The sequence below is a fragment of the Astatotilapia calliptera genome, chromosome 6 (assembly GCF_964374335.1).
Source record: "Astatotilapia calliptera chromosome 6, fAstCal68.1, whole genome shotgun sequence".
Taxonomy (NCBI): Eukaryota; Metazoa; Chordata; class Actinopteri; order Cichliformes; family Cichlidae; genus Astatotilapia; species Astatotilapia calliptera.
This window is the reverse complement of record NC_137427.1, coordinates 20,169,800-20,186,284: the sequence shown is the minus strand read 5'-3', so window position 1 is coordinate 20,186,284 and position 16,485 is coordinate 20,169,800. Positions and strand designations below refer to the sequence as shown.

Genomic DNA, 16,485 nt, shown 5'->3' with positions numbered 1-16,485 from the left:
AAGGGTACAACATGCTAAATGAAAGGGGAAAGAAAGGCAGTCAGGTGAGAAAGAGAGGGGGAGTTAAAACGGCTTCATTTTGGAGTCGACTAGGAGGGTCACGGAGCGCTTTTTCACGGGCAACCCCGACACATTTACACACCTGTCCCACAGGAAAAGATCAATTCACACACCCTGACACGATCGCAAGATTGGCTCAGCACACACATACACACGCACGCACACACTCGGCAGAGCTGCTGATCAATAAACACCAATGTACAGGTGTCACCATTACTATCTAAAGGGAGGCCAATCAATGCTCACACACCGATATACCTGCACCAATCAGCTTCTGGGCGCACTGATTCACTCTCTCTGCTCACTCTCTTGTCTCCTTCACCATTTAATGCACTCACCATTAACCCCCACCCGCCTTCCAGCAGTTCTCCCCCACCCTCTCCAACTGCCTCTGCCTTCCTCCCTCTCCCTTGTTCATACATATATTTCTGCTATAAAGGTGAAACACATTGAAACTACTTCTTCTTTTTCTTTAGTAAAGACACTTGATCTCTATTAAAGTAAAAAAACAAGCATTCCGGACGTTTGCTTGAGCTTTAACCCTCGTTCAGAGTCTCAAAAGTTAGAAGAAAGATAATTCCCACTTCACATACACTCATTGGTTAAAGGCAAGGGAGCATTCACTTTCTACCAGAGGGTGGCACTCTGGTCTTAATGCAACAGAGCAGGGTCTGGGCACCAAGAAAAAAAAGTGACTGGGAGTTGTATGTTTGTTGTGTGTATGCATGCACACATTTATGCATGATATTTACATGAATTAAAGCAGCCAGAATACAGATAGCAGGTCACTAAACCTCGCTCCCCATCCAATCATCCCTCCAGCCATCCATCCCCCCCTTAATCGTGCTTTCCTACTGGTCCCTACATGACTTCAGTCTTTCCACCCTGTCCTTCTCTGTCCTCTCATCCTCCTCTTTTTTGTCTTGCGTGTAGTTAGCTATGAAATAGAAATATGGTTCTTTTAGCCTCTTGTCAAAAAGACTGTTCAATTGGCCCATTAGATATTTAACTGGTCTTTAAAGCTGATTATGTGGTGTATATGTAATAATTCACCAATGTGTGCCATTCTATTTTATTTCAATCATATAAACACTATAAATCTGAAATATCACCAGTGGCAAAAATATTTATTAATCTATAAAATCAGAGAGATTTATCAGTAATATAAATGAAAATAATTATTAGTCACACTTTCCACAGTCTGACCTCAATGCAGAAGTGGCCAAAGGCAATTTGTATAAATTTAAAAAAGCCATTTGTGTAGCAACTTGAGTGCAGGTGTAGTTGTAGGCATGCCCACGTAACAGAAATCATATGACCAACAGACCGAAAGAAAAGTTCAAACAAGTCATGTTGGCGGCAGGGCCTTCTGGAAAACAAAACATATGTCGATGGCAGAACTTTGCACCGGCCGACCTCAGCCAGATAATACCAGTATTTTGGGAGTTTTTTTGTTATATTTAGTATGTAGAGTATTAGGTGGAAATCATAAGAACATAATAACATACATGGGGGTAGTGACATGGGTCTGCAGGAAAAGGAGTGACCCCACACTGTAAGCTTCAATGGAAAAGAAAGGGGGAGAAGAAAAAAAACAGGGCGTCTGTGGGTGGGTGGGTGAAGTGGTGTTTGCGTAGGAGAGTGAAAAAGAAAGATAGACTGAACAGCAGAAGTAAACTCCGTTCTTCAAAAAGGAAACAGTTACATTTTCTACAAGTGCTACAGTTGTGTTAAAAAAAAAAGGTGCTCAAATCTGTATGACACAGACACAATGAAAATGTTGTGGATATCTTTTTACCCCATTTGCTGCTCTATATATTTGTAGGAGGAGTGTGTGTGTTTGTGTGTGTCCATGTGTGTCAGTATCGTACTTTCTCGGTAAATACCCCAGGGCTTTGTGGTCTATACTGTGTGGTTTGGAGGAGTTTGTTAGTTGAGGGCCAGGTGCAGGCAGACAACAGATACACTCATGGAAGATAAACGGACCCAACACACACACAAGCACGCACACACAGCGAAGGATAAATGGACCCAGTAGCAGGGAGGTCTGACAGAATGCCTTTTCACACCTGGCTGAGCCCAGCGGAAGGTGACAGAGTCACATCTCCCAAAGCGAACACACACACACACAAACACACACACACACACGCACGCACACACACCTTCTCACATTGGGGAGTTCAGGGTCATAAGCAGCATCATGAATAAAATGAGGCTGTCTTAAACAGAAGGAGCTCTGTGTATGCATGTGTGTGGGTGTGTTTGTATGTGTGAGACTGTGTTTGTGTCTGCGCAGGCCCCTAACCCCCATGCCAGTTTGGATCTGTAACGACCTTCTGCTCCCAGTGCTTAAATGGCTTAAATACTTCAATTAGACCTGGGTCACAATCCTCCACCCGTTAAAGCACACCATTGCACACACAAACACACAAACGCACATGCGGAAGTGCAGCGGGGAACAAAAAAACAAAATGGTTTCATCATCCCGCAAGGCGACCGGAGACTTTCGTCAGCATGTTCTCGTTTCGTCTGTGGTTCAAAGTGAAACTCCGCTGTAAATCATAGAGGCTCATCCGCCAAACACAGGAGCAACAATTAAACTCAACTCCCATCTTCTCTGCCAGCGTCTCCCCTGGAACTTCTCTGTCCCGCTCCCTCCTCCCACTTCCTCCTCCTCCTCTTTCCATCTCTCCCGCCGTGCTACCCTAGCGCTAACGATGCTGCCTTTTCATTAGACAGCCCCTGCTAATTAATCTCCATAGAGGAGAGTGACAGACCTCCCCTAACACACACACAGTGCATGCCAAGATATATGCAAACACACACTCTTCTTCCCCCTCTCTCACTCCCTCGTCCCACGTGGTGTTGGCAGCCCATTTCATGCTTTATCACGTCTTTTAATTGACAAACAAGCTGCTCTTTTCTCTTAGGCTGAGGTCTATATCACCCCCTCGCTCAGATGCACACACACACACACACAAACATACAGACACACACACACGGAAGTAAGAAGCCAAGAAAACTAGTTATCTTTTGAGATTTTGGATAAACACACACAAACACACAGATATAAATAAGCAAATGCCTCCCCACTGACATATGGCCCATGTGACTGTCAAACAGTTTTCTACTCTTTGACACATTGTTTCTGTCTCACACAGACACACACACACACACACACACTAATGTCACATGAGCACTTGATGAAAGAAAAGGAGGAGGACAAGTTTCCCATAACTTTTAGTACTTCTTTAATATTTTACTATATTTCTTACCCCCACGCTTCACTTACCTGCTACAGGGCAAAGTCAATACCAGTCACGACTGACTTATTGACTAATCACATGACACCTTTGCCTCTATGAAACTCATGGAAACACCTCGTTGATTGACGATTCAAAAATAAATGTAACAAGAAGATCAATTACTCTAATTCAGCAGTGGTGAGAGTCCGGCTTAGTGCTAGTGCAAAGTTTTACAATTAAGTACATTTATTTTTGTTAGTATTTTCCACTGAAAAATACTTTAATGAGCTATTAATTGATATGTTTCACTACAATGTTGCTTTATGTATTTTTTAAGACAAATTTCAGAAGGTAAGATGTCTATTTAGATTGGGCTTTATCACTCCTCACTACCATCATTTTTCTTTTTTTATCTTTCTTGGCTTTAACTCAGACTCTGAGCAGAAATCCTACATAAACGTGGTGCAAACTAAACCCACACAAATTGCTTTTCACAATTTCCCAAGCTTAATAAATTTTGGGACTTTCCACTTAAAACCACTCGTTCTGCTGTTCTCAGGTCACCTCCTTTTACCTCCTTTGTTTTGCTAAATAATTTATCATGAATATAATAATACAAAAATTGTTTGTACCATTAGTTACATATTTAATATTTTCAGTAAAGTAATGAATCAAATATGCACATTTACAAAAGTTTCCACTTGTACTCACTGAAGAAAAAATTCAAACCTAAACTAAGACATATTTGGTGAAACATTCTATAGAAAAACAAAAACACATTTGGTGTTTAATGATTTCCTGTTTTCACTTTTACTGTCATTTGTATGAATTCATACCACAAGTTAAAAGCAGCTTCCCTTATTTTAAAGAGCTATTAGACAAACGCAAAATACAAATCTCAGAATTTTTATCTATGAGCTCAAGATTCGAGTGCGAGCAGAGGAAACTACTGAACGCCATCTGAACCCTTGATCCAAAAGGTATACTTGACCTACACTTTACTCCTTTCCCCTGCACACAGTCTGTTCGACTTTGGCATCGTTTCTAAAAAAGAAGCGGGACCTTTCTCATTTTTCAGGACTGAACCTGATACAATATTAGCCTCCTTTCACAAAAAAAGAACTAATAACTGGAGAAATGGAAGGAGTGTGAAGAATTCTGCTATGACACTTGCTGACAGAGTTTTTCTGTGAAAAGATACTCACTGTCAGGTGATACTGTCTCCAGATTTCTGGACAAGCCTGAAAAAGAAAAACACACACACTGTGTCATTAAATACCTTTTACAAAGCTTTGTAAAAACAACAACACTTTTTTTTTTATACTCCACCACAATGAATTTTAAATCAAACAATCAAGATGTGATTGTAGTGCAGAATTTCAACTTTAATTCAAGGGTTTTTAATGAAGTATTCAACAAAGTGTTTAGAAATTACAGTCACTTTTCCCCATTTTGAAAAGCTCAAAAGTAATTGGACAAACTGGCATAATAAAAAAATGAGAGAATAGTTTTATAGTAGTTAATACATAGATGGAGTCCTTATTTTTGCAGTCTGTGCTTTTAAAATCTGCAGGTCTGTCTTCAGTCCTGCCTCCCTACGCTCTCTTTTTTCAGTGACCTTACAGTAAACGTGTACTGGGGCAACTGTTATTGTGCTTTGGTGCTATGTAAATAAACCTGAACTGAAATTAAATTCAATGAATCAAGTAAGTAAAAAGCATGCTCAGCTGAACTAAGATCAGGTGAATGACTTGGCCATTGAAGAATATTATTGTTAGTTAATGTCTGCATTATCCTTTGGGTCATTATCCATTTGCTGTCCAACCTGTTTTGCAACATTACGCTGGAGCTGAGCAGACAGCACAGCCCTGTACACCTCAGAGTTCATGCTGCTACTTCTATCTGCAGTCGCTTCATCTAAAAAAACAGTGACCCAGTTCCACTGGCAACCATACATGTCCACGTCATCCATTACGCTTCCTCCACTATGTTTGGCAGATGGTGTGGTATGCTTCAGACCATGAACTGCTTCCCTTCTTCTCAATATTTCTCTATTTCCATCATTCTAGTGCACGTTAATCTTGGCTTCATCTGTTCAAAGAGGGTTTTTTAAAGCACTGTGCAGGCTCTTTTAGATGTTTTTTGACCTCCCTATTCTTGAGTGGAATCGATGGTTTGCACCTTGTTGAAAACCCTCTGTTATTTCCATTCATAAAGGTGTCTCTTGTGTCTAATCTATAACTTCTTTTCAAGACTGAACCAGGTTGTAGACCTGACCACTCCTAAAGTATGTGCGTAATGATTGCGTCCTTCACTTGCACTGACAGCACCTTGGACCTCAGGTATCCAGTTAACAGCTACTAAAGCTCAACATTTGGAATCAACTCCATATTCTTTATCTCCTAAATTTGTTTATCACTCAATTGTCCAATTATTTTTGAGCCACTGAATATTTGGGACTATGAATAAATGCAGTTCACACTTCAGTCACATATTGATTTTTTAAAATCCACTGTGTTGGTGTAGAGAGGAAAAAATACAGATAAACTGTCCAAAAACCTGTGGACCAAACTGCATTTATACCAGTTTACTTGGACTCTGACAGTACACACAAAATCAGGACAAAACATTTTGAAAACATCAACATCAGATTTTTAAAACACAAGGGAGAGGTATGAAAGTCTAACTGGTGAGAGAAAAGACAAGAAAGACATTCAGAGGCTGAATGGAAACTCCTGGCAGGCCACGGAGTCATTTGCTTGCCCGTCTAAGACCATAAGTCTCTTCTTGCATCTCTCTCTAGAGTCTGATCACCTTGATTTCTCAGTAACTATTTTCTATCCATGTGTCTCTCTGCAGTCAGTCGGTAAGTAAAGCAGTCAGTCGTTTTGTCCCAGTGTGGCTAAAGCATTATCTCCGGGGCTTCTCCACGCTGTTCCTTAAGCGTTCCAACATCCTTTCCAAACCGCCACCACTTCCCACTGGGAAATTGAAAATGCCGCAGGCAACAAGATTTATCTACTTACATACCTACTGAGTCAAGAGAGTGTGTGAGACAGAATGAGGGAGACAAATTCAAGCCTGTTCTGTGCAAACAGCACTGTTCAGTCACACCAAAGTTCCTCAACATATTTTGTAAAATATATAAATTACAATCCCACTAAAAAGTCACTAATTTGACCTCAAGTGTGGGTTCAAATCCCGACCTTGAAACAGCAGCCTGTGAGAACAGTAGGTACTTTTTCTGGCTTAATGTGATCTGTTCTGATTTGAATACATACAAGAACAAATATGAATTTCAACAGCTGCATCTTCCTCCACCTCTCATCTAGCTCTTTTCTTTTCTTCAACCCCCCCCCCCCCCGTTTGCTCTCTCCCTCCAGACCGCCAGGGTAGTGTGTTGTTGTCGAGGGCGACAGGCGAGGCGAGCGACACACTCGCGCTCCATCAACCGTCTGTCTTTAATGAGAGACACAGAAAGGCCCAGGGGACTGAGACCTGACTCTCTTTCTCTCTCAAACACAGACACTAATACATACAGTATAATTTGTGAGTGTAAGGAAAAGAGGAGAAAAAAAGTGATACGTTCCAAGAAAAAGGTAATTACAATGCCACACAACTTTGCACCTTTGTTTGCTGTTGGAAAACAATATGCAAAAGAGTAGAATGAGATCAATTTGAAGATCTGGATGACGAGCTGAAAGGAATGGGTTTAGAGATTGAGAGAAAGAGAGACAGAGAGAGAGCAAGAGAAAAAGAAAAAATTGGGTTATGTGTGTCCTGGCCTACACTCTCCCTCTGGTGTTCACCTGGTTACTCATCCATTACACAGAGCACAGTACATGACTGACTGACGGAGAGACAGGGCGCGAGAAGGAGAGAGAGACAGCGAGAGAGACAGCGAGAGAGAGAGAGAGGGAGAGAAAGAGTGGGGTGTGAGGTGGAGAGACACAGACTGACTTCTTGCAGGGTTTTCCATTCTGTGGCATTAGTGTAAATGGGCAAAGTAATGAACACTGCGGCGGGATAATTGTCATTGATGGTCATTAGATTCACCCTTCAGTGCCAACACACGCACACACACACACACGCACGCGCCCATAGCTGGAATATGCAGCATGGCAGAGACATAACTAAGCTGTAATTACTGAAGTGTATCAATTAATGTGAACAGCAGCGTTTGCTGACCCCTGGTCACTCATTATTACTGAAAGCGAAAGAGGGAGGGAGTGAGAGGTGGAAAAAACGATGATAGTGGAAAGAAAAAGTGAAAAACAAACCACATTTATTGTGATGAAGGCGGTTTTGATTTCTATGTTCAGCAGTAATTTTTATTAAAAGCCCAAGCCGCAGTATCAATCTGTGGCAGTTCCCATGTTTTATCATAGAGCAAAGTGAAGTTGTGTGTACAGTAATTCTTCATATATGCATTTTACCCCAAAACATGTTGCCTCCCTCAGCTTTAAGCATGTGTACATGCATGTGTTCAGTTTGGTCCTGTTATGCAGTTTGAGCTTCTTTGTGTCAAACTGGCTCTCTGGTTAAAACTATAAGTGTACATGTGTTTGAGCTCTGTGGTCTCTTACTTTCAGTGGAAGAAAATATTAAAGTCACAGCAAAGTGATTTTTGGGAAAGGCCTTTCCAGTCTCAGCTGGGCAATACATTACTTTAGTTTAGAAGAGCCTGACTGACCTGCACAGAGCCAACACCTCAACTACATATCAGCTTTACAACTAACAACGCCAGGAGTTATTGCCCAACAGAAACAACATTCACCATCGTCATGGGAAACCTTCACAGAGAAATGAAGGATTCTCATAGCTCCCATGATTTGGGAATATAATGTTCAACACTCTGGAATGCGTATAATGTTTGCATATCCACAATTCTGGATCATCTAGTGCAAGTCTGACTCTCAAGTAAAATAAAAGTGGGTGTAATACTCACGTCAGGGTAGTGTCCCTTCATGTTGCAGCGATGACAATGTCTGTTCCAGTATGAATTCTCACTGCAGGAATCATAAAGATGCCCTGGCAGGCTACAGTTGTTGCAGTGCCTTTTGAGACAGTCACGGGCTGGGTGGCCTGGAGTCCCACAAAGAAAGCATGGCAGCAACTTCTGCACATACACACACAAAACGTGGTTAGAACCTTTATGTACTTATAAAAGTGCTATATGAGCCACTATGTGGTGATCAGGACTCACTTTAGGGTCAGGACAGTTCTTGGAGAGATGTCCAAAATTGTTGCAGTTTCGGCAGTTGACGTTCTTATCAGTATAGTATCTGTTCGACACCCGCTGCACTGCTATCCTGACACCTTTTCTTTTGTTATAGATTTGAGCCTGAAAAACACAAGTTTAGTGCATTAATGGCATCACGGTGTTAGTGTAAGGATCAAGAAACTCTGTAGCCATACAGGATATATAGCCACAGGGTTTAGTGCTTGGTGTTTGGTCGATAAAGCCTCATCATTCACTTTTCTGTCAGGACAAAGCAGCTGCATCAATAGTTTTACAAGATGAACTCAATATTTTTTGGCAGCTATGAGGAAAAAAACTCATGCTACTGGGTCTAACTTACTGATGTTTACATTTAATAAATATATATTTGGAGTCAGCTGTTTGTGTGGCTGCATTTTATTAAAATTAAGCAATAGGTCACCAACACTAGGCTAACTAGGATATTCTGTCAGCTTCAGTGCTTAAATGTTTGAGGCCATTTCAATACTTTTGCTACGACTGAGTCGCTAAGTTGTTGGTCGAACACACATTTTTTTCTCTGTACACTACCACGGGAATTTCACACTAAACAATCAAGATGGGACTGAAGGGATTTTACAGAAGTATTACTTTAACTGTTTTCACTTTCATACATAGTGCCCCAGATGCTCAAACATAATTGGACAACAGACTGAGCAGGCAGTTTCATGACCAGGTGGGGCCTGTTGTTATTTAATAATACATATGGAGCTGGCTTTACATGTTGAACTTGCATTAGGATTTTTTTTTTACCAGAACTCTTAATAATCATTTCAGTATAAAATAACACAGTTAAAACTATATGAGTAATGCAAATACTAGCTTTTATGTTTATTTATAGTTGATTTTGATTGATAGAAACCAAAAACAAAGCGGCAACAAACAGAAAGCACTAAAAAGCTGCTCATTGCCACCCACCTCCTTGTCTTTGTCTGAAACCAACCAAGTTTCACCTTCTGCATCAACATCTGGAAGAGAAGAAGAAAATACATTTTAAAACAAATTTAAGGGAGAAGACTATGCTAGGCTCTTATTTTTCTGTTATAAGGTTTATTAGTTATTCCTGAATGTAATACAAACCAACACAAAAAACCTGACATGAATTCATCAGTTACTGGGTAATGAGCACTTTAATACAAGAAAGTAAGTGAACAATTACAATTTGCAAATTTTAGAATAACAAAGGGATTGCAGTTACCAAGCATAACATGTTCACACACACAAGTCGTGAGCCATGGTTTTTAAGAGTGCCTAAAAGCAATTACAATGGATGAACATCAGAGCTGCATTCAAACGTGGGGCTTTATATGACAAATGAGTGAGAAAAAAACAAGAGGAAAATATCGTTTTTGAAATCTTTTCTCACAGTAACATTAAACAACAATTGGAACAAATATTTGATAAGAACTGATAGATTCAAGTGTCTAGATCCCACCCCAGCAGGAAACCCTGAGGAATAACTTTAGTTTCCTGTAAGAGAATACTATGCATGCACACACGCACACGCAAACACACACACAGAAACTGACACAGTCGCAGCCCAGCACATCTGTATGAGAGTGGCACTAACAGCACCCTGAGGGAGGCCGCTGTATTCTCCTCAGGCCCACAGAACTGTAACTGACATCCAGAAATCGTAACATACACACAAACATACGCGCAGAAACACACAGACATGTGTATTCGGCATAAATTATGTTCTGATAAGCAATGACCCACACAAGCTGGCGTGTTTTCACACACACACATAAAGTCACACCCATCCGTCGACCCCTGCGATTTGCTGGTTGACAGTCTTTAGCTTTTAGACAAATATACAGCCTTGAGCCATAATCAAATATTCCACACTCCTTTTTCACCACTCTCGTTTGTTCTTTCTTTTACTGACTCTATCCAGCCCCTTATCGCCATTCTGCTCAGCCCTCCCTTCCTTTGCTTTTGCTCTCTCTCTCGTTGTTTTCTACCTCTCTTTCCCCCCCACCTTTCCTCCCCGGGTGAGCGGCTACGGAGGGAGGTTATCACCTCTCTTCCCTGTCAAACAAATTAAAATGGCTGCTGTTTGGATGGGGCTTCTTTCTGCCACGACCTTCACCTCCAAAAAAAAACAAAAACAAGCAAACAAAAAACCAATGCAAGCAACCTAATGTCATCACATAGGTAAGCTTGAAATTTTGACTCAAAATCACCTGATGGTCCTCCCATAGCTGATAAATTTGGAGAACGACCTGTAAAGATGTTGGTATTACCTTATACCTATCATCTCTAAAAGGAAAAATTATCCCAACAGACAGATGTTGTATTGCATCTTCTTGCTATATATTCATGATGCAGTGGTCAAATGTCTATAAGGTGTATAGCAAAGTGAACGGAAATAAGTTAATTTAGGATGAAAAAGAAATAACTCAGGTGAAAATGGAGAAAGTAGCAGGCAGAAGCAAATCAGAAAGTTAATTAACTGAACTAACACGCCTGCTAAAATTGAATGATAATGCATCAGTTTCCCTTTTTAGGGCTTTTTTTCTCCTTAAATTAAGCAGATATAATCCACCATCATAGATGATTCCCAAAAAGTTGATTCTGTTCATCTAGACGTAGCCTTTTCAGAGGGTGAAATGTTTTGTTAGGCATCCAAGTGACTTCTTCAGTCTCAGCTGACTGCAGGCTTCTCCAGCCTTATAAATGGTACATTTGCATAATGACTGAAACTAACACCACTGACAAAGAATGGGCTGTCAGGTCAGTTTCTTGATCATTAATATATAAATTGTCATGACTACAGATCGCCAAATACTGATCAATGAACACTGATCAATGGCCATGAGTATTATTCACAGAGTTGGGTAATGGCTGCAATCACAGCACTGAAAGATTGTGAAAGATGTAGGCCTCCTTCTCAATTAAGAGATGGTCTTTCCTTTTAAAATAAACGGCCACCTTGTCTCCCCGCAGCGTTCCTCCCTGTCCAGGATGTGTACATGCTCATCATTGAAAGAGTGTCCACTGGCTTGTAGGTGTGAACAGATTGCGGAGTCCTGGCCTTACAAGTTAGCTCTTCTATGTTGTGCCATCCGCTTAGCTGCAGAAAGTCTTTCCCAAAAGTCTTCAAAATGTTGGGGTCATCAAAATGTTGATGACCCCCAAGACTGTAAGACAAATGTGAGACAAGTCTTTGTGTTCTTTTTGGTTAGCATTGGTTTTGTCCTCAAATCACCAGTGTATGCCATCTTTTCTTAGTCTCTTTGTGATTATTGAATTGTGAACTTTGACTTTAACTGAGGTAACTGAGACGTGTAGTTCTTTAAATATTGTTCTGGGTTCTTTTGTGACCTTTTTGATGAGTCGTTGATGTGTTATTGGAGTAATTTTGGAACACCGGACACCCCTTGGGAAAGTTCGCCGCTGTTCCATGTTCTCCCCATTTGTGGATAATGGCTCTGTGGTTCTCCCAAAACCTCAGAAATGGCTCTGTAAACCTTTCCAGAATGATCGATGCCGATGACTTTGTTTTTCAGATGTTTTTAAGTTTAGATCATGCCATAATGTGTTGCTTTTTAACATATTTTAGCCTATTTCACTTTGTCAGACAGATTCTATTTAAATGATTTTTTGATTCAACAGATCTAGCAGTGATCAGGCCTGAGCGTGGCTAGTTTTCCAAAAAGCGTGGTTAATCACATTAAATTTGTGATTTGGCAAGTGGGCAATTACTTTTTATGATAAGGCAAGGTAGGTTTAGATAGCGGTTTAGATAGCTCCTTTCCCATAATAAATAAAATAATGATTCAAAAACTGCATTTTATTTTACTCAGGTTATCTTTGTCCAATAATAAAATTTGTTTAATGGTCTGAAACATTTAAATCAAGAAGGGGACAAAAACATTTTCCCCATATAGTAACTTTATTCATTGGTTAGCTGTTTTAACTATAAATACAATGACAAAGCCCAAAGTAATGCCTAATATTAAACTGTCTGAATAAAACAATTTTTAAGACATCAAGTAAAAAACTAAATAAAGGCTCATCCTGAAAAAGCTAGAAGATACCATTTTTATTCTAATTTATCAATTTCACAGAATAGCGTTTCTATCAGTTAATCAATGAATCCACAAAACTATTTCAGCTCTGCTGGGGGTGGGGAAAGTACAGCGACAGATGACTGTTTAATCTTCTGGTTTGCTTTTGTATGTTCACTTCAGGTTTTGAGTATTTACATTTATTATGTATGTAAGCTGTATCACATTGTCTCTGTCTATGCACATCACTTTGAAGTAACTTATATTAAACTGTAGTAGTTTAGGGTGGGTGTGATGGTGGTGGTGGGGTGTACTGATCTAAGTGTGAGCATACTGGGGGGCCTCTGTATGAAGAACGCATGTGTGTCACCGGTATCCAGCAGTCAATGGGGGGAAAAAAAGGCAGGGGTGAAAGGTGCGTGCATGTGTGTGGTGTGTGTGTGCATGTGTGTGAGCAGGCGTTAGTGACTCAACGAAAGTCATTCCCAAAGCACCTCCCGGGGGGGACTCCCCAAATAAAGAGCAGGAAGCTTTCCCTTAATCTAACCCCCTATCCACACACCCCAGCCCGACGCCCCCAACTCGATGCCCCCACCTCACCAACACAACACACCAAATAAAGGGTGAAGCTCTTTGTCACGGCCGAGGAATCAAACACATGGGTGGAGGGGTGCTGGAGAGGAGAGGAAAGAAGAAGGAGGGGGGCTGTACACAGGGTAAAAATATGCTAATCAACCTTGAGGCCCTGTTCAATACCAAACCCTCGTTCCATCGTGGCCCAGCAGATCTGAAGGAGTCTGGAGCTCAAAAAGCAGATGGCAGCGACATCACCGAGCAGCTGAACGCACTCAAGAGAGGCCTCCGCCATGTTGACTCCAACTGTTCAATTTGAGCAGATCTAATGGCAAAGCATTCCTTACAGCCATCTTAGTGGTCTAAACCCAAATATCCTGAAGAGAGAAATGGTTGTTTAATGTTAAGAGCACCAAGTGGTGCTCAAGTCATCTGCTATGACTCTCTGAAGCAGCTCACTGACAGCGTTTACTGAGGGTTCCAAAGACTTAGATTCTGCAGGACATCTCGTACATTATCTCATCACTCCATCGTCACGGGAAATGCAACACAATGACATGGAAGAGGGGGAGAAACAGAGGGAGAGATTGATCAGGGGAGAGAAGGCAACAGATGCTATCTGTCTGTCTCATAGGTACCCTGATTACTAGAAGATGAGGAGGAGAGGGGAGGAGGCTGCGTTCCTGTTCATCAGAGTCGGCAGAACAAAACAAAAGGGGTGGGGGGGATGTATGTGTGTGAATGCTTTAAATCTGTCTCTTCTACCAGTGAGAACAGAACGGAAGTGTACATGTGGCTAATGAACCATGAACACCCAGCTCTCCTGGGGTGACGTGCACACACACACATGGGATGAGGCCCAGACAGGATGGTTTAAGTCTGGTAAACCAAGGACAGCACTGAGAACATCAACGACACAATCAACTGCAATTCTAACCAGTTACCAGTTTCCTAAAATGTGTGTGTGTGTGTGTGTGTGTGTGTGTGTGTGTGTGTGTGTGTGTGTGTGTGTGTGTGTGCGTGCATTCATGAGTGTGTCATATACAAGCTGTTCTCCCCTCTGTCCCAGCAACATCAAAGGCTTCAATGGATCTGCCTTACCCCAGTCTTTTTCCCTGTCCCGACACTTAAACAGGCATCCTAGGCCAGCCCGCCCATTATACAAGCTGCTGACCAGACCCATTAATACACACGCACACACAGGCACCGTCTCACACACAGACACACGCACGCACGCACACACACACACACCCACACCCACAAAGGGAATGTGTAAGAGGTCTTGCCCCCCCCCACCCCCTCCCAAAATGGAGGTTATGTTTGATACCAAAGCGACAGGGCTGGATTAGCAACACTATACATGACAATGGTGAGGGTGGGTGGGAGTGTGCATGCTCTAAGTGTGTGCGTGTGTGTGTGAGTGTGTACAAGAAAGTGTTTCCTTTGTGACATCACCCTTGCCCTACAGCCTTCCCTTCTGTCCAACAGACATGTACAGAGCACCACATTTTTAACTCCTCTCTTTAATTTGAGAGAAAAGTCTGACCAAGCCCGTAAAACACAACAGAAGATTGGCGGAGATTTTTATTACTATGACTAGCGGATACAGTGCTGTGGAAACCCAGCATCGCAGAAAGAAAAGTATCAGAGTCGATGTCTTCACTCCATACTGTGACATATTTTTGAACCAACATGCTGTCCTGAAACCCAAGCTAGCTGCATGTTGCTAGCAAAGCTAGCAACTGTATGTATTCAAAACTCTCCACGAATAAATAAACAATTCACAGTTGTTGGACTGACAGTAGCCTTTTGGAAAATTTTAATCATATTGTCATAAACCCTAGTGTGCAGATGTTTGGCACGTAGGGAGTAGATAAACAGCTGTACAACCACACTACTTACTTCAAATTCCTTTTTTCCAATCTCTACTTATCTCTCTGTTAGAGAGAGGTGGTTTCCATCCAAATGTAGCGCAAATGTTTCCACCCACTAACATTTTTAGATAAACAGCTGGTGGCACCAATTCTCCAGTCTCGCAGCGCAGAAGAAGAGGGTACGCCACATGAGATGTTTTGGCTCAAAAGCACAAGTGTAATAATTATGTGAATGGTGACTGGATTCAGTTCAGGTATTTTCAGGTTCCTGGTGGTGTACATGTTGGCCTAACAAGAGTAGGAAATTAATTTACACATAGGACCACACAAGCATCTGGGACTGATTGGTGCGGCGCTCCATAAGACTCCCAGTTTGGGTACTGCCTACTCCTGACAAGGTCATTTCGTTAAACTGAAGTTTGATGAAGTTGTGCTTTTCTTGCCATTACCAGTTGAAACCAGCTGTGACATCATGATGTAAAAATGATATTATTTGTGCTGTGTTTTTTTTTTACAGTACTGTTCACAACTGCACTATCCTCAATGATTTGAATCACCTCAGCCAATATGTAAAATACTTTTTTGTAAATTAAAAACAAAACAATGTATATATGTGGATATAAACATACCTAGAGCCCGAAAAAACGTGAATGCTGATGCTCTGTGGCAAATATTTGCATCATTTACAAAAGGGATTTGCTGCAATCTGTCTGGAATGAAAGAAAAACATTCTTGAGGGTTATGAAAACCTTTTTTTCATGATTAGATTCTTAAGGCAAGACAGAAAATCTCATGGCAAACAAAGTTTCATTTCAGGCTTATAATAGTTTACAAGATAAGAGATATTTGGGGATATTTCAGTTTGTGTTCTTTTCCCTGGTATTAACTGGGCAATATAAAGCAACTTATGAATATCAATGTTATGAGAGCAATAAGACTGTATATGCACATTTAAATCTGACACCTGTTCACTCCTTATGTAGAAAACGATTCAAGCTTTGAGTACTGCCATCTTTATGAGAAACATATGAGGATGTTTAATTTCTAGACTTTATTTACATTATTTAACAACTAGGGTGTCTTTGTTTTTACCTCAAGAGAATCAAGTCTGTCTGCCTCCGTAAAAAAAAAATCACATAGGAGGGTTTGCTTTATATGTCTGTGGGTGAATTTCATCTATGCTATGGTGGCAAACCAGCAAGTCAAAAAGGTTAAAGATGGGTGTCATCAACTGAGAGCCGCACCTGGTCCATATACGGATCTTTAAAATTGACCCACACGTGCCTGTAATTTTACACATATTCCTTCTGTCAGTTCAACAGGCAAAGGCAAACTGTGCTACTCTGTCACTTTACCACCGCCCAGGAGGCATACTGATATACTTGCAAGATAAAGCACAGAAGTGCATAGAAAACTCTTATTTTTAGTGTAATTAATAAGAAAAACAATGGAATACAAAA

General features: G+C 41.0%; 1 protein-coding gene across 5 annotated transcripts in view; it reads right to left on the bottom strand.

Annotated features, from left to right (window-relative positions):
• Positions 1 to 16,485, bottom strand: part of zcchc7 (zinc finger, CCHC domain containing 7) — a 51,863-nt gene that overhangs the window by 12,512 nt on the left and 22,866 nt on the right. For all 5 annotated transcript variants that reach the window (XM_026170921.2, XM_080302440.1, XM_080302437.1 and 2 more), the window contains 4 exons: positions 9,484 to 9,533; positions 8,512 to 8,649; positions 8,254 to 8,424; positions 4,511 to 4,546 (listed from right to left, as the gene is read on the bottom strand). In XM_026170921.2, coding sequence (XP_026026706.1) covers positions 4,511 to 4,546; positions 8,254 to 8,424; positions 8,512 to 8,649; positions 9,484 to 9,533 — 395 coding nt within the window. The remainder of the gene's footprint in view (positions 1 to 4,510; positions 4,547 to 8,253; positions 8,425 to 8,511; positions 8,650 to 9,483; positions 9,534 to 16,485) is intronic.